The 24,615-nt window shown below is 38.4% G+C and overlaps 1 protein-coding gene across 1 annotated transcript; it reads left to right on the top strand.

The window, feature by feature from the left end:
• The first annotated feature begins 6,513 nt into the window (after positions 1–6,513).
• On the top strand, positions 6,514–10,220 carry LOC149816678 (agamous-like MADS-box protein AGL104). Its single transcript, XM_089986944.1, has 10 exons — positions 6,514–6,698; positions 6,805–6,858; positions 6,968–6,986; positions 7,209–7,270; positions 7,398–7,425; positions 7,539–7,600; positions 7,717–7,816; positions 7,890–8,044; positions 8,681–8,939; positions 10,086–10,220. Exons 1-10 carry the CDS (start codon positions 6,514–6,516, stop codon positions 10,218–10,220), a joined length of 1,059 nt encoding a protein of 352 aa, XP_089843070.1.
• Positions 10,221–24,615: the final 14,395 nt, after the last annotated feature.

The following is a 24,615-nucleotide window of genomic DNA, read 5'->3' as shown; positions in this document are numbered from 1 at the left end:
TGTTCTGGGACAGTTACATAGGGTGTCCGGGACAAAAGTTCCTGATGTCCGGAACATTCTGTCTGTTCCAGAAAAACATGTTCGGGACAGATGTACTCGGTATATATGGACTTCGGATCTATGGATCCCTAAACAAGTCGACCTGGGTCCAGACCCGGACCCGTTACTGTAGCACCGCCTTATGTTTCGGATTCGGGCTGAAACGAGTATTCTGGATCGGGTTCAGACCCGATTCGATTATCGTTTTCAGATCCAGAAAAATCGGATATTCCGGATCGGGTCCAGACTCAATCCGATTCCCGAATATAAAACATCGTTACGATGTTTTTCAGAAAGAAAACCCTAGCCGCCTCAAGCTTCTTCTCTCTCATCGTTCTAAAGCGTCCGGTGAGGCGACCGGTGGCTCTTGCCAAAGACGACGGTGATGCCCGGCGGAACTGATGACCGTGGAGCCGGCGACGTCTTTCGACATCTCTTAACCCACAAAAAACCTAGTTCCCCATCCGACGAAACGGCCAGTGATTCTTGAGAACACCGACGGTGATGCCCCGCGAGAACGATGAGGGTGAAGTCGGTGGGGTCTACCGACATCCCTCAGCCCCCAACCTAGATTCCTACAACCTTGATCCCTCTGGCATCCGAGGCGGTGCAGGCTGATAGGTCCGGCCAGTACCGACCTCCTTCCCTGCTCTGGTCACCACACGATGACAGAGGCGGAAGTCGGCAAAAAACACACTCTGTAAGTAATTTTTTTGAGGGTTTTTTCCGGCAAGATGGTCGACGATGCCAATACCATCACTGTTATCCGGAAGGGTTGGGTTTCACCCAATAATGAGTCCCTCACCATTTTCGGCAAAAACTCCCTTGAATAGGGATTTTGCCAACGACCGATGAAAAAAGGGGATCTAATCCTGGCGAGAGGTCGAAAAAGGGAAAATGACCTAACACGGATTGTGTCAGTCACAGAAACCCGTCCAGACCAGACACGTGTCGTGTCGGTCACAGGGACTCGCCCAGACCCGACACGGGTCGTGTCAGTCACAGGGACTTCACCCAGACCCGACACAAGTTTGGATTCAAGATATTGGACCGTAACCTTAACCCGATTCGATTTACAACTGGATCCAAAACGGGTCATCCAATACAGTTTCCATAACCTTGACCTGATTCGGTTTATAATTGGATCCAAAACAGGTCATTCATAACCAGAATAAACTGTATCGGACCGGTTCAGTTTATCAGAACAAAAAAATGATTATGTTTTAAAACAGAATCAATTTTTCTAGGTTTTCACGTTGCTTTTGTTTATCAAAACAACAGAAACAACGTGATACATGCAGGGACAGAGTCTCAGAAAATCTGAGACTCGTCTCTGCCCCCATCTCTATTTTACCTTATGCAAAGATGGGTGAAACACGCTCAGAGAACCAACCTGGCTCTGATACCAATTGTTGGACATCAGAAGTTCTGATAAAAGCAATATCTTGGATAATCCATCACAGGTGAAAAAATAAACTCTGGCTAACAAAAACAAAGATACATGCATTCTTTACAAAAACTATAAATATAGATAAATAGAAACATGTACCTTGTGTTCCTGTCATTGATTGATGATGGAGCTCAGGCATCTAGAGTAGAGCAGAAGAGCCTTCTCCTCTAGCTTTTCTCTGCCTTAGGTGAGTCACAACACTTAATGAGAAAATTAGAGTAGGGACCCAACCGTGTAGGTTAAAACCATTAGGAAGATGTATATCGCACACGTTGCCCTCTACCACGCAGGCATACTTGTATTCTCTTCCGTAACTGACTAACAGTTGCAGATAAGTCCATGATAAAGTGAGACTTATCTCCACTTCAAATCAACGCACATTTGACGTCCATAACGGTTAGTTATGGAAAATGGATCTGGATCTAAACTGAAACCGGATGGATCCAATCTGAATCCAAATAACTAACAATTTTAGCTGGAACAAACAAACGAGAATAGATAGCTTTGTAAATTTTAATCATCCAGGATATAATTGTTGACAATTATCATTTAGTAACCTGAAATATACATCAAATTTGGAAGTTTGACCTTATATGGCTCATTTTGATGATCACATGTTATAGGATCTGAATGCATTTCAAATGCATCTGATAACAACTCATCCATATCATATATCTCATCTTCAGATGATTGAATATGCTCACTTACGAGTGGCAACACTGACTCACCATGATATCGCCATTATACATAACTTTTGACAAAACCGTTACACATTATATGATCAACAATCTCCACCGCCTTCTGAAATAAATAGTTGCAGTCTTGACATGGACACCTGATTTTTCCTTTAACTGCATTGTTCACCTCCACAAATCTTATAAAACTGTAAAAACTCCTTTCAAATAGTCTGTGCATCTCCTATAAAATGAAATAAATTATAAATGTAATCTTTTATTTTCATCTTTAAATGCAATCTTAACTTGAAATTAATAAAATCTATCCATTAATAAAATTACCTATCTTTCTGGATCCAACTTCTAGCTTCCATGATGTCTGCTCGCTTCCTGGATATATATATATATATATATATATATATATATATATATATATATATATATATATATATATATATATATATATATATATATATATATATATATATATATATATATATGTATATATATATATATACATATATATATATATATATACATATATATATATATATATATATAAGTTGCTTTGGTTTTAACTTTGTAAAAGAAGGTGAAAAAACAAGCACATACACGAGATTTTCATTGAAATGAGCACATACATGAGATTTCTATCCTCCAAGTGCTTACAGAATGTAGATACAAAACTCGAAGCACCAAGATCGATTTTCACAGATCTCATGCATCTCAATATGCAGCATAAATTTGTCTATAGTATAACTGGCCATACATTAATGACAACCATTACTTTGGATACAATGATCCAAAAATACTAGCGGTCTAAAGGCAATAGACACTGTTCTCAATGCTGATTTTCCCACTTCAGTACATACTATACAAAGACCAACTCAATTGGCCAACACAAAAAATAACAGCAAGTAGTTTTTCTTTAGAGGAAGCTACTAACAAAGTAGTAAAAAAAAAACAGAAATTGTTGTCATATTGCTTCTAGCGATGCAATGATCAAACAACTAACAAGAATGCCTTATGTTAAGCACGATCAATCTTCATGTAATACACATGATTGATATAAATGAACCAGTTGATACCCAACTAACAAAATCAATGTGATTAACACATCCCAAAATGAGTTTAGACTTCAAACACAATATAAATGAATGTGATGCCAATTGCATTTCAGTCAGATAGTAGCGGATTAAAGACTTGCTAAAGCATGAATTGCCAAAACAAGGCCAATATTGTGTGTGTGTGTGTGTGTGTGTGTGTGTGTGTGAGAGAGAGAGAGAGAGAGGGAAAAATACACAGGTATACACATTATCTCAATAATCTTGCTCTTTCGATGTACAAAGTGATGAACATTGCGGGAAAATATGATCCTGGCCTATGAATGACACATCTGTATTAATTTTAGTCTGTTCATGGCATCTTCTCGAAGACAGAATATTCAGAGGCATATATCTGTCTTTCAAGAATTATTGGAGTAGGTTTGATGCGTTGTTCCTAACCTTCGTCGTTTGTGCAGACATTGAACCGAGGCCAGATTAATGGTGTGTCCTGGTATGTATATGATTTTTCATTAGTTGAGATGCCATTTCATTGGCTTTTTGTTCATGGGAGGTCTTTTTCCAACCTTCTTGTAGGTTCTCTTTTGCCTTCTGTAAAGTGTCGAAGATCTAACAGTAACCAAAAATTCATTTGTTGAAGTTCTGCAATTCTTGAAGCCAAAAAGGTGTGTATACATTTGCTTACTTTTTGCTATTTTTCTTTATTATGTCACGCAGTTGTGGACTCATATTGCTACTATAATTAATGGTCTGTTTTTCTAGTTTCTGGACCAGGGTTGTTTAATTATATAAATTACTAATTCATTAGGAATGAGAATGTTGTTGACTGGACCTCGTTATATCGACAATCTTGCTAAACCGGAAATTCTAACAGGTAAAGCCTTGTTTCATCTTGCTTCCAAGGTAGAAAACAATATATTTTAGTTGTAAAATCACCGTGACTACATACATCTATAAACAAAAATTATATGCACATATATGTTAGTTGGGCCATGTATGTGTGTGTCCTGCTGCATGGTGACAGGTGACAGTAAGCAAATGTGGTCTCTCTTTCAGGTTAGAGAACAAAATCCTGGAGGTTACCAATTTGCAGTCCAGTGTCTTATGCTACCAACCATTAATGTTTCACTGTATGATAGTGTATAGAGGGGGATTCAAGAAGTTTGAGATCAAACCCTTCAAGCAAAACTTTTCAAAATATAACTATATGGTTTCATAGTTTCAATTTAACTAAAAAAATACAAAAGTAACCATTCAAGAAGAAACTAGAGAAAATTGTTTCAAGGCATTAAAAAAGCAAAATGGAGAAGACGATGCTAAAGCAAGTTTTCTCGTTAAACTTCCCATCATCAGGAGAGCGCACCAAGTTTGTTCATTGCCAAATACCAAAAAAAAAAGAGGGAAAGAAGATGGTCATGCATGCTCTAATAACAACATAGGTTTGGGGTCTCACCTTATAACCAAGCACAACAGGGAAGTTGCTAGGAGTATCTCTGGGCAGCTCTTGTCTTCCTCCTCCCTTGCACTTTGCATTTGGCCAAAACCCAACAAAAAAAAATCAGAAATTTATCTTAAAAAAAAAAGCCATCGTGACATGGGAAGGAAGAAGGAGAAGATCAAGAGAGAGACAAAGAAGAGGGGAATATGAGATTACCTTGAGCTCCAGTATCCACCGTCTGTTCAGTTGAAGAATACAGATTCGTTTAATCAAACCTACAGTAGATTAAAACCCAAAGAAGGAAAAAAATCAGAAATCCTACCATAGGTGAAGAAGGAAAACCAATTAAACAGTTTACCCTAAATGATGGGAAGGTTGAAGGAGAAGGAGAAGGGGTCATCTCCATTAAGTGTGACTTTTTCTTGAGGTTTTTTCTTTTTTTTTTGGAAAATTTACCTTATGCCCCTAATTTTAAATATGGGGTAAACATTTCTGTAATTCTAAATATAAGCCAAACTTTTCCTCAAAAATTATCAGCATTTATTATTAAATGTTTATTTTTTCCTTTTTTTTTATGAGGATAAGTAAGTACTTTTCAGTTTTCAAAGAACAATACAAGAAACCAAAAAAGACTCATGTTTTATAAAATGATGGGTGTTAACCTAAGGCCCCTATTTGACAATTTCTAAGCAAAATTGGTCAATATTTGAAATTTCCCATATTTGAAATTAATGGCAAAAGGTTCTAAATAGAATTTTCTTCTTTTTTTTTGTTCTGCTTGGTCTGCTACTTTGTCTTTCTATGTTTATTTTACACGATTTTATTTTCGCTAAGAAAAGGAAGAAAACCCTTACAAGTTTGGCGTGCATATGAATTAGATTGAAAACCATGGTAGGTATTTCAAATTTTTCTTATTATTTGTATTCCTATATAATTATGGATTGTATTTAACTAAATTGTTGAAGGGCATACCAAATATTGGGTTTTTCTATGACGAGGAACCCTCATTGAGAACCGGGACACTTAAAGGTCCCGGCCTCTCAAAGGTAAACCCTGTATGGGTCATCTACACCAAAAGTCCTTATAGAGCCCACCAGTTAAAAGCACCAGCACACTCGGTGGGAGTCGAACCTAGGACGAAAGGGTTGGCACCTTCTCTCCAAGCCCACTGAACCGAGAGAAGGAGATGTAAAAACTCTCATAAAGAACAATCTGATAAACAATGGTAATATTTTAAAAAAACTGACATTTTAAGTCAATATTTTAATTGCCAAAATATGGCAATTTTTCTATGTTCTTATCTTATATTTTTCGTGAAAATGATGTAAATATATTTTTTTACAATTTTTATTCTTTATTTCGTCTTACACATATACTTTTTATTCTTTATGTTTGCCAAAACTTTAATAATAAATTGATATAAATATGAAAAAATTATATTCTCACGGGAATCTTGCTGCTGTTAAATTGCCGTTTTAAACGTTTGTCCCCATGCTTATCAATCAACGGATCAAATGAAAACTTGGGCCGTATAACCCGAGCCTGATAAAACAAACTAACGAGATTTGAGGGCATAGACCTGTCCTCCTCCCCTCCTCCCTCTCCCTGACCCTTTCTAACCACATATTCCGGTGTGTTTTAAAGCCCATAAAATTCTCTCTCTCTCTCTCTCTCTCTCTCTCTCAAGCAAAACTGACAAAGAGAGAAACCAGAAGCCCCCCACCCCTCCCCACCCCAACAAAAGGAAAAAGAGAAAATAGGCAAGTTTTAATATTGGGGTTCTCCAATTTTCTAATTCCATTTTGCACAGGCTGTGTTTGGATCAGCCTTTATTAGGGGTTGGAAAATATGGGTAGGGTTAAGCTCCAAATTAAAAAAATTGAGAATAGTACCAACAGACAAGTCACTTTCTCAAAGAGGAGAAATGGGTTGATCAAGAAAGCTTATGAGCTCTCCATCCTTTGTGATATTGATATTGCCCTTATTATGTTCTCACCATCTGGTCGGCTCAGCCATTTCTCTGGCAAGAAAAGGTCTCCTCTCCCCATCCTTAACATAATTCTGCTTCTAACTATGATCAGTAGCTTCCCCTATCTTTGTTTGTTAATTAATTTCTTTCTTTTTTTTTGGTTTTTTCAGAATTGAAGATGTCTTAGCTCGTTGCCTCAACTTGCCTGAACAAGAGAGGGGAGGGTATGAGCTTCTCCAATTAATTAAGTTTTTCAATATATTTTGGGGAATTGGTTTCTGTCTCTTGGTATCTGTTGATTGATTAATTCATGTATTTCTGAATTTTTTGCAGAACAATTAAAAATCCTGAGGTAAGCGAATTATTCCATTATTGTTTTGTGTTGCCCATGGTTAAATAGAATATCCTGTTTTATGCAGCCTCGCTGCATGATGACCGTGCAGCAGTCTGTCTGACATCCAGCAATACTGAATAAAAATTGAACTCATAGATTTTTTTTTATTGATTATCCTCTTAATTATTCTATTTTGGTAAGGTTAGGGTTTTGAGTGGCAATATTGCTCTTTTTATGCAGTTTGTGGTCAGGGCCCTGAAAAAGTTGCGGTGTGAAAATGACCTTACTTCACATCTTACGAGGTATATTTCAAAATGTTCTCTTATATGTGCAAGACAAAATCCTAGTAAATTAAAAAAAAATTCTAGAACGGAAATAGTTTTGTTTTCATATTTTAATTTTTTCTAATATACAATCTTTTTTAACCAGCCCAGGGAATGTAAATGCCAACATAGAGGTAAATATACACTCATCCTTCTTTTAAAATTCATAGATAACCTACCATATTTGTTATTTAAGGTATTAAAATTTTCTAATCAATGTGTTTTATATGATTTTGTGATTTATCAGGAGATTCAACACGAAATTGCCAGATTACAGCACCAAATTCATAGTGATGAAAGAAAACTAAGGTCTTTTAAACTTATCGATTTTTTTTTTTTTATGAATATGAGAGACAGAGAGAGAGAGAGAGAGTTATTTCAGTAACAAATATGCAAATTCTAAACAATATACATGTGTGTGGCAGATTTTTTGAACCGGACGTTTCTGAAATAACATCATTAGCAGAGTTGGAATGCTACGAGAAATTTCTTCTTGATTTGAGTGCTCATTGCACACAACGCTTGGTGAAACCTCTATTCCAATCTTCTTTAACCAATGCATGATTTCATAAACAGTTTTTTTTTTTGGCCCCCAAAGCATTCAATGATTGAAAATAATGTGATGCAGATGTACTTGGAAGCCCAAGAGGGCATGCAGACCTCCTACGACAGCCAACCAGTAGATTGGTTGCATCAGCACTCTCAAGTCCCTGTAGAAACCTTTGTTGGATCGGACTCATTGATGTCTTTAAGGTACAATCCTGTGAACCAACCCACCACATCTCTCTCTCTCTCTCTCTCTCTCTCTCTCTCTCTCTCTCTCTCTCTCAGGGCTTCCCACGGGTCAAGCTTAAGCCCAAAAAGCTTGGCTCGTTAAAAAAATATATGAACTCTAGTCGAACTTGAACATCCTTTTTGAGACTTTGCTCAGGTCAAGCTTCAGTAGAGTGGAGTTGATTTCATTACAAAACTTGTGTAATTAGATGTAAAGGGCTGAGATTCAAATTCACCACCTTATACATGCAATGCAAATGCCTTCCCCATTTGTGTAAGACGTTTGTTTTTACTTTCTAAACAAAATTTCTACGTGTCCTTAAACTAGCATCTATATAACAATAAAAGCCCAGCTTAATTGGGCTAAACAAACTTAATCGAGCTTGAATCCCTGATCAACCTTGGCTCGTTTATATTTATGAACCTAAGCTCTTATTCAATTTTGGGTCATTTATTTACTGAGCTTAAACGAACCAAGCCGGAGCTAGCTCGGGTAGTTGTGCAGCCCTACTCTCTCTCTCTCTCTCTCTCTCTCTCTCTCTCTCTCTCTCTCTCTCTCTCTCTCTCTCTCTCTCTCTCACGCTTTGTCTTTGTATGATGACTATGTGTTGGAAGGGAGCAAACGCAAAGTTTACCAGAGCATATGGTTCAGACATCCATCTACGATGCAATGTCTCATGCTGGGGTGGTAGCATCCATGCCCATGGAGCAGCACATTAGCGACTGCCCTCCTTCACGGTTGGAGAGCAGCTCCTGCACCAGCATCTTCCCTGACATAAACCGCGCCTTGCAGCCAGTTTGGTATCAGCTGCAGTACGCTTCACCACCAGAGCTCATCCCAACGTTGGTGCCTACCTCCTTCCCTCTCATGCAGGTCAGCCTCCCTACTGCCAATGCATTTCAACCTACCAAGGGAAGAACTCTCTCTCTCTCTCTCTCTCTCTCTCTCTCTCTCTCTCTCTCTCTCTCTCTCTCTCTCTCTCTCTCACACACACACACACACACACACACACACACACACACACACCTAAAGTTGTTTAGGCCTAGAGTAACCTTGTAGGTTAAAGGACTAGCTCAGTTCAAGTTATCCCATGGGGCTACTTCATTTAAACTACATATAAACCCAAGGGTTAAGAGAGGTTAAGGTGAGCAGTCTGTCACAAGCCCAAACGAACAAACTTTGCTCATGTTCATGATATTCATCCTAGCATTCCACAGTTTGACGCCTTTTGATTCAGAATCAAATATTCTTCGTCTATGGAAATAGATTTCCATTATATCCTCATAAAAGGATAAATTTTGCAGCATCAGAATATGGATTCTAATTTTTTTATGTTGGTAACTTTGTTTTCGTGTATGTTATTAACTCGGATTTGTTAATATCGTCTTTAAAAAAATGGATTTGTTAATATAACTACTAGTAATAGTATAAGGAGAAAGAGATTTTATGGTTGAAATGACGCGAACTAAAAAATCCACCATAACCATGAATCATTCTCGACCCTCTACATATCGAAGCCGAAAGTAAGCATCACGTATTATGAACAGAGGTGCTAGGAGATTAGATCCAGTAATCAATCGAAGCTGACTACTTAGCAAAGTATTGAGAACCTCGAAACGCAACACGTCTCATGCGCCACGGAGGACGTTAACAACGTTTTTACGAGTCGTTGAACATACCAGCAATTTTCATAACTGGTTGCATCTTTACAAGATTTGCAGGAGAAAATTGTTCTTATGTTCAGCGGTACCACTTTCATTTAAAATCGTTTTGATTTTCCAGAAAAATCGTTGTTATGTTTATGAGGGCAGACCAAGTGCAATCACATTGCACACTTTCAGTGTGCGGCTGCATCTGACGGCAGCTATATCCCAAAGATAGATGGTGATCAGGTTCAGCAGCACCACAAAAGTATGCCACTGCACCTAACCGACCTTCATCTATGGATGGATACAGAACTTGATCATGCCTCGTGTGTGTAGATTCATGACATTATTGACACTTTGCATCATGTGGCAGCATGGGATGGGCGAGCATGAGGCGCAGGGTGTCATGCCACAGCAGCAGGAGGAAACGACAGCTGGTCTTCCAAATCTACCCAACAGCACGCAAGAAGCCACGTTTAATGACCGCGCGGCTAATTTGAACATCTAGTGGCGCTATGCACTTTTGTACTGTTATGATAAATTTGCTTGCAGATAATTGTATACTTCAACAATAACCAAAGGGGTGTTCACTAATTCTAGGGAAAGTAGGGCGTTGGAGTTCTACCCTAAACTCTTAACAGGCATGTCTTATAGTTTTTTTTACGTGATGTGGTTATAATTCTGCTGAAGAACACGACGAGAAGGTCGATGATATTTTTCAACTAAAACAAACTGTTGTACATCTTTTTTACGTGGACTCTCTCTCTCTCTCTCTCTCTCTCTCTCTCTCTCTGTATATATATATATATATATATATATATATATATATATATATATATTCCTCAGCAAAATTTATGCACGTTTCCCATATTTGAGAAATGTCTTTCCCATTAGTGGGATACAAGTTTCTCATGTTTGGTTTTGTTCATTTATTATGTTATTAAGGCTTTTCTTCTTCTTAAATATTTCTCGTTCGTTTTGCCTGTTTGTTTCCCGAATTGTTTCGTTGTTGTTTTCCATTTCCCATTTTACATGCCCTTGAGAAACCTCGTTTCCCCGACACGTACGTTTCTTTAAACGTTTCCTGGCTTTTCTGTTTCCCTTAGATCAAGGGAGGATCAGGTGCAATGTGATAGAGTGTGCCGCTGCACCAGATCACCCTGCATGGTTGTGGAACCCAAGCAATGATAGAAGGTGATCAGGTGCAGCGGCACACTAAAAGTATGCAATTACATTGCACCAGATCAGAATAAATGAATAACTGCAGGAGGAGATGGAGAACCAACCATGTCATCGCTTGAATACTGCTAGCCAAATGTATGAAGGATGATGTTGAATATATATGGTATGAGATTCTCAGCTTGTTCATGGGAAATACTCGTACATGAACTTGGTATGGATTGAATGGAAGAAAAGTTTCTCATCTTGGGGATGGAGGTTGATTAAAATGGTGTTGGGTATTATTTGAGAAGAGGCACAATGGTGGATTTGTTTAGCTGAATCCGTAGAGTTTTGGTGATGTGAGGCCATATCAATGGCAACGCTTCAAACTGGATTAAGTACTAGGAGGCCTACTTGAGTGCAAGCACGAGCGTATATTAACCCACAAGTACCAAGTTCACGAATGAAACAACTAAGGACAAGAACTCGACTCGAAAAATGAGTATACAGCAAAAATGCACACCCTAAGATACTAAACACACTACTCAACATGGCTTATGCGAGTAGGACGTGATTTAGGCAAATGAACAACAATAAAATTAACAAGTTTATATGCTAATTTTATCTTTAATGTTTAGGAGTTTAACCTGCAAAAGCAAACACTTCTAATGGTTTATTCTTCAATTTAAGTAGTCATTCGGCTAATCCTAACTCGGGTTAGTCCAATAATTTAATGAATATGCATATATGAGCAAATATAGTCAAATCCAAACATGAAGCTCAAGATCAAGCAATCAAAAAAAATGATAATTAGAAACAAACCGAACAAGTAGTGACTAATGTGATTGCACTGAACTGAAAGGAAAATGCTAATTGCACTACAGAAACTATGCACATTCAAATTAGTGATCTAACGACTATGGGTTATGCTAATATTCAAACAAAAAATGTCAACCAGATTTAGTTTCACAAATTCAGCTCAGCAAGATCGCTAATCAAAACTTAAACTCACAAACTCATTCAGCATGAAATAGTTGTACATATATTCAGTCCAATTATGCACATTTTGACACAATATGATGATGTTTCATGGACTATCCAGTTTCAAATCAGTTTATTTGAATAGGGTAAAGTTGTTAAAAACAAGGAATATACGAATCAGATTATAACGCTGAACATAAATATTTTAGAAAGAAAGAAATTTCCTGCATGTGTACATCAGTTTTAGAATATCAAATTCAGAACTAAAACGACCATGCTGAACAAAACAACAATAGGGATCGAGTATATCGACTATAAATCACTTTAGAAATCTAATTCTTGCAATCAAGCATGCAATCAGATTTATAGAAATCAAAACTCATGCATAAAAATATAATAGATTTTTTCAATCAGACATGATTCTCATTACAGGAATTGAGGAACATGATTAAATCTAGCATATCTCATAAACAAAAATTGAGAATAAAGGTCAAACAAAGTGTGGCGAGTTTCTTAGCTCTGGCAAACAATACGCTGGCCAAACATCACCCACACGTGCATCATGCGGACAGGGCCTTTGGCAAGGATAACTTTCATCTGAGTCCTCACACAACAACTATCTATGGAAGCAACCAATAAGGGATGGTGAAAATGGTGGGGAAGAAGAGATCAACTCCTCCTTCACTCTCATTTTCTCACGGATTTCAAAGAGGGTTCAAAACAAAAGTTGCCTTTGTTTAGGGATTCTAAGGTTTTTTAAAATAAGAAGATGAATAAGGGAGCACATTGAAGGAGATGTTGGGTGGGGAATCCAGAGAATGAAGGTTTGGACGGTGGTAGTTGGCAAAGAAGAAGAGGATTGAGGAAGGTGGGCGACAGTATAAAGGAGCACAAAAAAAGAAGAGGGAGACAATGAGGCAAGAACAAAAGGGGAAAAGAGAGGGGAACTCGACCTGACCTGGTTCGATTCATAATTCTGCCCAACTCCTTGGGTAGGTTTTGGGTTCAGCTTTTTTCTTGAATTGGGTTCGAAACTCAATAAAATAAAAGAAAAACTACCCTAGACCCACATACAGCCTTCGACGACACAGAATAAATCTTAACGGTCGTTAAAACTAATCCTAAAAAAATTAAAATTACATTGATTAAAAAATCTATGCAAAAATATCCTGGGTATGATCAAATGTGTTACAGGTGGCCTTTAGGTTTCTCATGCTTGGTGCAAGCTTGGTTTCCACACTCGATTTCGATGATGTGCTTTCCTGAAGTGTGTCTTCAACATGCTCTCCTTGAGATCTTCAAGATGTGCAACATCAGTTCTCCTATGCTTAAGAGGTTTCATCCTCAGAGCTGGCTCTTCATCAAGTGGATCTCCATGCTACTTCGCCAAGTGTTTGACCTTAGACACATCCGAAGTCTTGAAATGAGATGATAATTTTACCCTATAGGCATTATCATTAATAACATGAGTAACTTTAAGAGGACTGATACACCTATTAGATAATTTTTCATGCATATCATTAGGCATTACTTTCTCAGTTAAGGCAACACAAACAAAATCACCATATTTAAAAGTTACCTTATCTTCTTATTATAATAGGCTTTATACTTACCAACACTATCTTGTAGTTTTTTATGTAACTGCTCATGAATATCATAGAGATAAGCAATGTAATCCCGAAAAGAATTTAAAATTGGACCCACAATAAGAATATGTGCTGAATTTGTAAAAGAATAAGGATTAAACCCATACAAAATAAAAAAATGGACTATAATCAATAGATCTATTGACAAACTTATTAAATGCAAACTCAACTTGTGCAATGATATGTGGCCAAGACTTAAGTTTATCCCCAAATAAAGCTCTCAATAGGTTTCCTAAAGACCTATTAACTATCTCAGTATGGCCATCTGTTTGTAGATGGTGAATTGTGCTAAAAGAGAATGAAGTGCCTAATTTCTTCCTTAGTAGTTGCAAAAAATGTCCTACAAATTTAACATCCCTATATGAGGTCATGGTTTTTTTAATACTATGCAATTTATAAACCTCTTTGAAAAATAAGCCAACTATGTGAGATCCATGCATGGTTTTCCTACATAGGATAAATCTGGCCATCTTGGTATATATATTAATAATAAAAAAATAGAATCTAAACCATGAGATGTTTTGGGCAATCCTAGGACAAAATTCATGGTTATGTCTTGTCATGGTAAACCGACATTAATACAATACCCTTAGCTACATGACATGTATGATATTTTTTAACAAACCTAATGATATCTTTAAGCATATGTGGCCAAAAATATGATGACACTAATTTCATAGTCTTATCCTTACTAAAATGACCTTTATTATGCAAATCAGAGATAAGTTTATATCTAAGAGAACAATCAGGTATACAAAGCAAATTACCTTTAAACAAAAAACCATCAATCATAAAAAAATCATCATGCTTTCCATCACTCAATTCATCAATAATTTTAGAAAAGAATTCATTGCTAGTATACAAAGAAGCAAACTCTTCAAAAACCCAAACATATATTTTCATCATAGTAAGCAAAGAATTTTTTCTACTAAATGCATCAACTACTACGTTATCGTTCACTGCTTTATGCTTAAGAACAAAGTTGAATTCTTGCAAATATTTGAACCACTTATCTCTATGTGCATTCAACTTATGTTGACCATTTATGAACTTTAATGCTTCATTGTCCATATGTAAAATGAACTATTTATGAATGAGGTAATGCCTTTAATGCATCAAGGCTCTAACTATCACATAGAATTCCTTGTTATAGGTATTAAACTCCTCATGAAATAGGTCACTAAATTGATGTAGAAGGGGTTAGACCCGAGGATCTATGACACACTGCTCTAGTGCAGGGTTAGATGCTAAAAGAATGTAGCAAATGGTGATCCCGGTCAATGAGGATCTCAGCTCATGCCTAGCTAGTAGAGCAGTGGGTGGTTCAGATGTGCTAGGATTGGGTGAAGATGCAGGTAGGTCCTTAAAGGGAGCTAATGTTATCTTTCTTCCCTCAAACAAAAATGAAAAGGTATTAGTTCAGCCATAGTGAGTAACTGACCTATTGTACCGACAGAGTCTACCTAAAATGAGGTGACTAGCATCTATCAGGAGCACATCACACCATACTTGGTCAAGATATGTGTTGTCAATAGAGAACTTGACCAAGCACTGCCTATCAACCTTCATATCTATGCTATTCTGCAACTGCGGTATCTGATAAGACCTGGGGTGCTTGCGCATTTCTAGTTTCAGCTTGGTCATAGCCTCAACTAAAACCACATTCTTGCAACACCCAGAATCGATAATGAATCGGCAAACATTTTCTCCAATCGTGCAAGTGAAATAGAATATGTTGGTCCGTAACCAATGATCACCAAAATCTTGCTTAGGGGCTAGGCAAATATGTCGGGTGATCAAATTCTCTCTCTGATTGGTATCAGGTGTTTCTTCCTCGCACTCGTCCTTGATCTCTACATCATAAATAGGCTCACCCGCGTACTCTTGACTTGGTTCTTCGTGAACTTCATTAGTAAAGAGTGCCCTAGATCGACATTCAGATGCCTTATGCCCCAAACCACCACACATGTAGCACTTCAAAGTGTTGCTCATTCTGTTTGGATGGGATTGAGGGGTGGGGGTGGATGGGGGTTTGCTTTGGTCATGTCCTAGAGTAGGTCAGTCGAATGGTGCATACTTGTTCTATAGCAAAGGTGGAGCTTGTGTACGAGCCTTGGTTGTACGAACTGTCTTATCTATGGCCCTACGTTAAAGCATCTTCTTCCAATATTTGGCATGTTGATGTGCCTTAGATACAGTCCAACAGTTGACAAAGTTTAGCATGTCCTGTATCTGAAAACTCAATCCCTCAATGTATTTAGAGATGAGTTGCAAATCCCAAATCTATGAAGACCCATCATATGGTCACAAGATACCAAGATGGAACTTGAAAACCAAAAGTTTACAATGCTACCTCTTCCAAATATCCTATACGTATGGTCTATTTAGTAATTGCTCTCCAAGATAATGAACTTGTTAGCTTCAAGGAAGCATGTCAAGATCCTAACTAGTGTGCAGCTATGAAATCTAAGTAAGTTGCTCTCATCAAGAATCAAACATGTTTGTTAGTTTCTACCCAGCAAGGTTCACATGGATTGTAAATGGATTTTCAAAATTAAGAGAAGGGTTGATGGTACTTGAGAGATCTATTCCAATAGTCATTTTTAAAAATTGGTCAATTCGATAATTGGATGTGCATAATGTGCTTTTACATGGATATCTAATAGAGGATGTTTATATGGAATAACTGTCAGGTTTTCAAGACCTCAAACATCCAACTCACGTGTGCAAATTGAAAAAGGTTCTCTATGGTCTCAAACAGGCACCAAGATCTTAGTATTCTAGACTAAGTTCATTTTTGCAAGCAATGGGTTTTCATAGAGCCAAAGCAGATACACCATTGTTTGTTTTAAAAACATTTCATTCTGTTGTGATGGTCCTGATATATTGATATATGTACATAATATAATAATTATAGATATTTCAAAAATCAGGTTCAACGTCTGATTGATAAATTTGGTTGTGAATTTGGGATAAAATATTTGGGTTCTCTTTGTTACTTTCTTGATATTGAAGCAAAGTTTTCAAAGGAAAGAATATTTTTGTCTCAACGAAAATACATCATTAATCTTCTTTTACGTGTGCCCATGGAAGGAGCAAGACCTATTTCCACTCTTATGGCTACGCCTCATGCTTTATCTATTAAGTAGTGTTCAACTTTTAAATATCCTACCTTGTACAGAGTGTAGTAGGAGCACTTAAATATGTCACCATGACCAGACCGTATATCCTTTGATGTTAATCATGTGTATCAGTTCATGCATGCCCCTACAAATGTGCATTGGTCCACCGTTAAAAGAATTCTCAGATATTTAAAAAGCAGAGTAGATCATGGTCTTTAGTTAAAGAAAATATTTTTTTTCAGTCTTATATGTCTACACTGATGTTGATTGGGCAAGATGCCCAGATGATAGAAAGTTTACAGGAGGGTATGCAGTATTTTTTGGACCAAACTTGATATCCTGAAGCTCTTAGAAGAAATCAATTTTATCTAGATCCAGCACTGAAGCATAATACAAGGCTCTAGCTAACTCTATTGTTGAAATCACGTGGATACGGTTGTTACTTCAAAAGGTAGGAGCCCAGATAAACAAGTGTCCTATTATATGGTGTGATAATGTTGGAGCATCTTATTTCATTCAATGTATCACAATCAAAGCAAGCATATAGAGATCGACCTACATTTTGTGAGGGATAAACTTACCAAGAAAGAAATAGAAGTATATATCATCAATGGATCAGCTGTCATATATCTTAACTAAACCGTTGTCAAGCCCAAGATTTAAGGATTTATGTAACAAGCTCAATTTTAGTCAAAGAACCTTGAGCTTGAGGGAGACTATTAAAAGAAAGAAAGATAAGGAGGAGGAGAACTTACCAAACTGGTCAAACCACCTACCATCAAATGTAGGTGACAATTTTGGTGATAAGGACTCTGCCAAAGACAGTAGGTCTACCAAGGTTGGCAACTCTATCACACCAGATGAGGCAACATATATCACTACAAGGAAAATGCTAATTAGCGACGAAAATTTGCGACGGATAAAATCCGTCGCAAATTTGCGACGGATTAGCGAGCGAATACTATTTGTCGCTAACATTTGAAATATTTGCAAAATTAGCGACGGAAATATTTTCGTCGCTAATTAGCGATGGATTAGCGACAACGTTTTTTCGTCACCAAAACACTACAAAAATGATAATTAGCGAGGGAATTTTTCCGTCCCTAATCTGTCGCTAATTAGCGACGGAAAAATTCCCTCACTAATTCCGTCGCTAATTTTCGATTTAAAACGGTCTCGTCTGAGGCGCGAAATTTTCCCTCCCCCCGTTCGAAATTTTTCTTCCCTCTATTTTTTCATCACAGAATATTAAACCGATTCAGAGAGATTTTCAATAAATGGGTGAAGTGCCACCAATTCAAGCTGACAAACGTCTTCTCGCCTGGAAGGCCGTCTTGGTTTTAGATTATCAGAAAAAATAGCGATAGGAAGAAAAAGAGAAAGGACTCGTCGGAGAACCTATTCCGGCTGGGATCCGGTCAACGGCCTCCGTCCCTCACAATGATGACCTCTCCATCTCCGGCGTGAACTCCACCGTTCTTGGGAACGCGAGCCTCTCCGCGACTGTCCGATTTGAGCTTCTCCGGCAAGAAGACTGCTCCGGGATTGACGATGCACCTCAGGGATTCCTTTAGAGACAGCCAGATCGCGTGCATCGTCTCCTTCTCCCTCTCCTCCCGGCCAACCCTAGTTCTCATCCAAACAGGAACTTGTCCCTCTCATTCTTCCTTTGCGTGCTTCCTCTACGGGAAATCGAGAACTCGTACGCCCTGCCCGCAGACTGGGAAACATAAAGAAGAGCAGAGAACTCAGCCCCAGTTCGATTTAAACCATCCTCACCTTCTCCCGCAGTGAATGGCTCACTGCGGAAGAGGGTCCCGACGCCGGAATACGCCGGTAGCGAGCAATTTTTTTATTTTTTATTTTAAATTTAACGATGGATTAGCGACGAATATTATCCATTGCTAATTTAAAATAGCGAAGGACTCACGATGGATAATATCTGTAGCTAATCCGTCGCAAATTAGCGACGAAATTAGCGGCAGATAAGTTCTGGCACTATTTAGCGTAGAAAAATTCACGATGAAAGTTATTCGTCGCTAATCCGATGCAAATCCGTCGCTAAATAATTTAGCGACGAATTAGCGTCGAATTAGCGACAGATTTAGGTCATCGCTAATCCACAGGTTTCTTGTAGTGTATGGAGGACTGTAAAGCTAGAAACCTAAATCCTAATTGTGTAAACTACCGTTGTGGTAAGACACCAATGTATAAAAAGTTGGTTGTTATGAATGAAAAAGGCTGAGAAAGAGTGAGAGAGCCTTTGGTCATGGACAGAACCACGTTAAATGTTGTTCTTCTGAATGTGTGTGGGGACGATTCTATGTATCTTTTAAAGGTTTCTGCTGCTATCAACAAATTAACCAATGAGAGTCTACCTACTATATAATTGCATACATGATCCATATTATAATTTAACGTACAAGCATATACGTGTACAATATGCCTAGTATATCACATGGAAAAAGTTTTAATGTGAAGAAAGAGAAAATGAGTTCCTAAGAGGGCCATTAGTGTTCGGTGCATTGATAAGGTGCTCGGGCTGTCAGCACAGAGACACAGGGTCTAGTTATAAGGAGAGCCACTTCTTGAATAAAAATCAAAAGGTTAGGACCATAGTTACCAAAAGCTTCTTGCTACATGGGGAAGCTTGTTCCCCAAAAGCTTGCTTCGGAAGTAGAAAACTCATTGCTTCTTAAAAAGGACGGAAAACTTTGGGAAACTTGCTTCTAAAATATGAGAAACCTGATTCTCTTTAGGTGGAAACTTGCTTCCTCTTTGTTTCCCAAATCGATTCTCTTTAGCTTTGTTAAAGTTTCTTCTTGCTTCTAGTCACTTTTCACTCACTTCCTATGTTTTTCATATTAAAAAATTATAGTTTTTTTTGTATAGAAAGCTTTCATGTTGGTTTTATATTGTGTTATATATGTGTTCACGTGAATTCTTATTCGCTTATGCCAGCTTCATATTGCTTTTTGTGTTTCCTATTCATTTTTGTCATGCACTTACATAATCGCTTCATAACCTCATTCCACTTTCTTCCTCATACTACTTTTTAAGAATCGCTTCCTCGCTTCCCCTTCACGCATATCTTCTAGTATCTATTTTGTTTTCTAGTAACTATGGTTAGGACCAACTTCAATACTACTCTGCAGTGAGAGCAGATTCAATGATCCGGGCCACAACAATGTAGCACCATGTTGTAGAGTAATTAAGATAACAAAAATATGCGGAAGCAATATAGGATCTAACAAAGGCACAATCAAATCACAACACAAGGGTTTACGTGGTTCGGTCAACACGACCTACATCCACGGGGCACGGAGAGAATAATCCACTATAATGAAAGTAGAGAGTACAATGTAGAGAGTACAACGTCCAATAGCTTGCCCAAAGCTAAAGATAATAACAACAAAGAAATCACAGGAAGAAATGAATACAAGATTACCTCTCGGGTGCACAACCCGAGTCAAAGCCCACACCACAACCAACACCTCTCTATGAGGATCAATGCGTGGTGACGAACCTTCTTCCTTCCTTTTCTTCTTTCTACTCTCTCTCTTACTTCTTCTCTCTTTGCACACTGCACACAGCCACTCTACCCTTTTCCTTCTAGCACACAACCTCTACACCCCTATTTATAGATGACATAAAGTCTTCTAGATATGAACCTCCTAGAAGTGAGCCTTCTAGACTCATCCCAGAAACCGAAGGGGTTTTAACCCTTCAACTTCCTACATTAATGGGAGTTAGGTGGCTATTCCACTTCCCCACATCATTAATGAGGGGATAGGGCTGACCCTTCAACTTCTCCTGCCTTTATGAGAAGTGGGTGGCTATTCCACTTTCCCATACCATTAATTAGAAATAGGGCTGGACCCAACAATCTCCCCCTCCAGCCCAAGGGGATACTCCAATTCAACTAATCAACTGAAGTTCATGCCGGCCAATTGCCGACATGTATTTTGTTTCTCCATCGGTAAGGCCTTTGTCAGCATATCTGCACCATTATCATTTGTGGAGATTTTTGCAAGATGAAGCAAATTTTTCTCAAACACATCTCGGATCCAATGGTACCTGATATCTATATGCTTTGACTTTGAGTGAAAACTTGGATTCTTGGCGAGATGAATGGCACTCTGACTGTCGTAGTACACCAAGTACTTGTCTTGCTCAAAACCCAACTCCATCAAGAATCTTTTCATCCACAACATCTCTTTGCAAGCTTCTGTAAGAGCAATGTACTCTGCCTCAGTAGTAGACAAAGCAATACACCTTTACAATTTTGACTGCCATGACACAACTCCCCCTGCAAAAGTGAGTACAAAACCAGATATGGACTTCCTCGTATCAATATCTCCAGCCATATTTGCATCTGTGTAACCTGTCAAGACAGGTGATCCACCACCAAAGCTTAAACAAACTTTGGAGCTCCCTTTGAGATATCTAAAGATCCACTTTATTGTTGTCCAATGCTCTTTTCCTGGATTTGCAAGGAATCTACTAGCAACACCTACTGCATATGCAATGTCTGGTCTCGTACATACCATTGCGTACATCAAGCTTCCGACTGCTGAAGCATAAGGAACTTTCTTCATTTTCTCCTTCTCCTCGTCACTTGATGGACTCTGCTCCGAGTTCAGCTTAAAGTGACCTGCAAAAGGAGAACCAACTGACTTTGCATTGTTCATATTGAACCTGTCCAACACCTTTTCGATGTATTTCTCCTGTGATAACCATATCTTCTTGGTTTTTCTATCACGATAGATCTGCATGCCCAATATTTCCTTTGCTGGCCCCATGTCCTTCATTGCAAAGGTCTTACTCAGTTCCTTCTTAAGTCTGTCAATTATAGACATATCTTTTCCAAGGATAAGCATATCATCAACATATAACAAGAGAATAATAAAATTCTCACTGAACCATTTTATGTAGACACAATGATCTGCAGCCGATCTATTGTATCCATTTTCAGCCATAAATGAATCAAATTTCTTGTACCACTGTCTTGGAGCTTGCTTCAGCCCATACAAGCTCTTTTTCAACCTGCATACAAGATTTTCTTTACCTTTGACTTTAAAGCCTTCTGGTTGCTCCATGTATATCTCCTCCTCCAAATCACCATGGAGGAAAGCAGTCTTCACATCTAGCTGTTCAATCTCCAAGTCCAGGCTAGCAGCAATACCTAGAGCAACACGAATAGAAGACATTTTAACAACAGGAGAGAAAATCTCATCAAAGTCAATACCTAGCTTTTGACCAAAGCCTTTCACAACCAATCTAGCTTTGTACTTTGGTTGAGAGCATTGTTCTTGAGTCTTCAACCTAAAAACCCACTTGTTCTTCAAGGCCTTTCTGCCTTCTGGTAGTTCCACCAAATCATAAGTGTGGTTCTTCAGCAATGCATCCATCTCATCGTGCATAGCTATTATCCATTGCTCTTTCTGCTCACACTCTTGTGCTTCCTGGTAACTCTCTGGTTCACCTGCATCAGTAAGCACCACATACTCATGTGGAGAATACCTTCTGGAAGGTTGTGACTCTCTGGAAGATCTTCTCAATTGAGATTCTGGAAGAGGTTGTTCTCTAACTTCTTCTTGCTCAACATGGCCTGCGGGTAAATCAACATCCGCCTCTGCATCATCTTCCTGCATTGTTCTTCCTTCAACTTGTGTCACTGGAGAAGTAACTGGATAGATCCACCTGCAGAAGTCTGAATTGACACTTCTTTCTTGATATCTTCAAGTGTCTGGTCTTCAAAGAATACCACGTCTTTGGATCTGAATACCTTCTGCTTCTCTGGATCCCATAGCCTGTAGCCGAATTCGGCATCACAATATCCCAGAAAAATGCATTGCCTCGTCTTATCATCAAGCTTGGACCTCTCCTTCTTGGGGATATGTGCAAATGCCCTGTATCGAAATACCCTCAGGTGCTTGTAAGACACGTCATTTCCTGACCATACCCTATCTGCAACATCATTTGCTAAGGCATGAGCAGGAGACAAGTTGATCACATCAATTGTTGTCCTTAAGGCCTTACCCTCGAATTTCTTTGGCAGCTTGGACTGTGCAAGCATACACTTGATTCTTTCTGCAATTTTACGATTCATCCTTTCTGCAATTGCATTGTGTTGTGGGGTACCTGAAACTGTCAACTCATGGTGAATTCCATGAATTTTACAATATTCATGAAATGGACCTGTGTACTCGCCACCATTATCTGACCTGATGCATTTCAGTTGTTTTCATGTTTCTCTCTTAATCATAGCATGGAATTGCTTGAATACATCAAGAACCTGATCTTTGGTTTTCAGAGGGTATGCCCAAACCTTCTTGGAGAAGTCATCTATAAAAGTAACAAAATAAAGTGCACCACTGAAAGTTTTCATATCAGTAAAACCATTAACAATTTTTGTTCTAAGAGGACCACAAACATCAGTATAAACTCGCTCCAGAATGTGAGATTTTCTATGAAAGGCATTTCTAACAAAGGATACTCTATCATGCTTACCAGCTAAGCAATGAATACACGGGTTTAGACGTGTACCTTTTAACTCTGGGAGTTGCTCCCTCTTAGCAAGAATCTGCAAGCCCTTCTCACTCATGTGACCTAATCGACTATGCCACAAATCAATAGAAGAGTCCTCAGTGGTATTCAACTGTCCATTGCATACATTGCCTTGCATCTTATAAAGAGTACAACATCTCTTTCCTCTGGCCTAAACCAATGACCCGCTACTGAGTTTCCACTGTCCTTGGCTAAAAACACTACTTCTGCCCTCTTCATCAAGCTTTCCTATCGAAAGCAAATTCAACCTCAAGTCTGGAACATGTCTGACATCCTTGAGCACCAACATGTACCCAAGACTGGTCTAGAGATGAATATCTCCAATACCTACAATTTCTGACGTTCCTGTGTTTCCCATTCGGACAACACCAAAATTACCGGTCCTGTATATACTGAAATATTCTCTCTGTGGTGTGGCATGGTACGAGGCTCCTGTGTCTATGACCCAATCTGTATCCTGACATACACAGATACATGAATCATTAATAGTAGACAAAATCACAAGCTCACCTTCAACTGTGGTTGTGGTATCTTGTTTGGTTTCTGATGATTCTGTCTCTTTCCCTTTTTTCTGATTTTTCTTTGGCTCTTCGCATTGATTCTGGAAGTGCCATTTCTTTCCACAATTGTAGCAAGTGATGTCCTTCCTTGACCTGGACTTGCTCCTATATCTGCGGTCATTTTTCTTGTCCTTTGACCGACCCCTGCCTTTGGATGAACTCACCATCAATCCTTCACCAGAATCCTCATTCGGTGATGGTCTTCTCCTAATTTCATTGGAAATGAGCGTACCTGTGACCTCTTCCATATCCAATGTTTCTTTTCCATAAATTATGGTTGTCACAAGATGCTCATAAGATGGTGACAATGAGGTTAGTAACAACAAAGCTTTATCAACATCTTCAAGTTTAACATTCAGACTAAACAGACCAGCAATAATCTTATTAAACATACTAAGATGGTCAAGAATAGGAGTACCTTCCTTCATACGAAGACTATAAAGTTGTTTCTTGAGGTGTAACTTGTTGGACAAGTTCTTGGTCATGTAGAGGCTCTCTAGCCGCAACCACAATCCTGCTGTTGTCCTCTCTTCCATCACGTTACACATGACTTCATCTGATAGACACAACTCAATCACACCAGCAGCCCTCAAGTCAATATCATCCCATTCATCATCGGTCATGCTTTCTGGCTTATTCGCCTTCCCGACAAGAGCCTTGTGTAACCCTTGCTGCGCAAGTAGAGCTTTCACCCTTCTTTGCCATAAGGAAAAGTTTCTTTTGTCGTCAAGTCTCTCCACCTCAAACTTAGAGCTAACTGACTTAGAAGACATGATTTTCCACGAACCTGCTCTGATACCACTTGTAGAGAAATTAAGATAACAAAAATATGCGGAAGCAATATAGGATCTAACAAAGGCACA

The sequence above is a fragment of the Nuphar pumila genome, chromosome 14 (genome assembly GCF_984573655.1).
Source record: "Nuphar pumila chromosome 14, dmNupPumi1.hap1.1, whole genome shotgun sequence".
In the NCBI taxonomy this organism is placed as follows: Eukaryota; Viridiplantae; Streptophyta; class Magnoliopsida; order Nymphaeales; family Nymphaeaceae; genus Nuphar; species Nuphar pumila.
This window is presented reverse-complemented; position numbering and strand designations above follow the sequence as displayed.

Excerpts from the sequence above, each read along its gene's own strand:
- LOC149816678 (XM_089986944.1), top strand. The coding sequence starts at position 6,514 with ATGGGTAGGGTTAAGCTCCAAATTAAAAAAATTGAGAATAGTACCAAC. Across the intron at positions 7,426-7,538 it reads ATGTAAATGCCAACATAGAG|GAGATTCAACACGAAATTGC; the intron begins GTAAATATACAC and ends GTGATTTATCAG. Across the intron at positions 7,601-7,716 it reads AGTGATGAAAGAAAACTAAG|ATTTTTTGAACCGGACGTTT; the intron begins GTCTTTTAAACT and ends TGTGTGTGGCAG.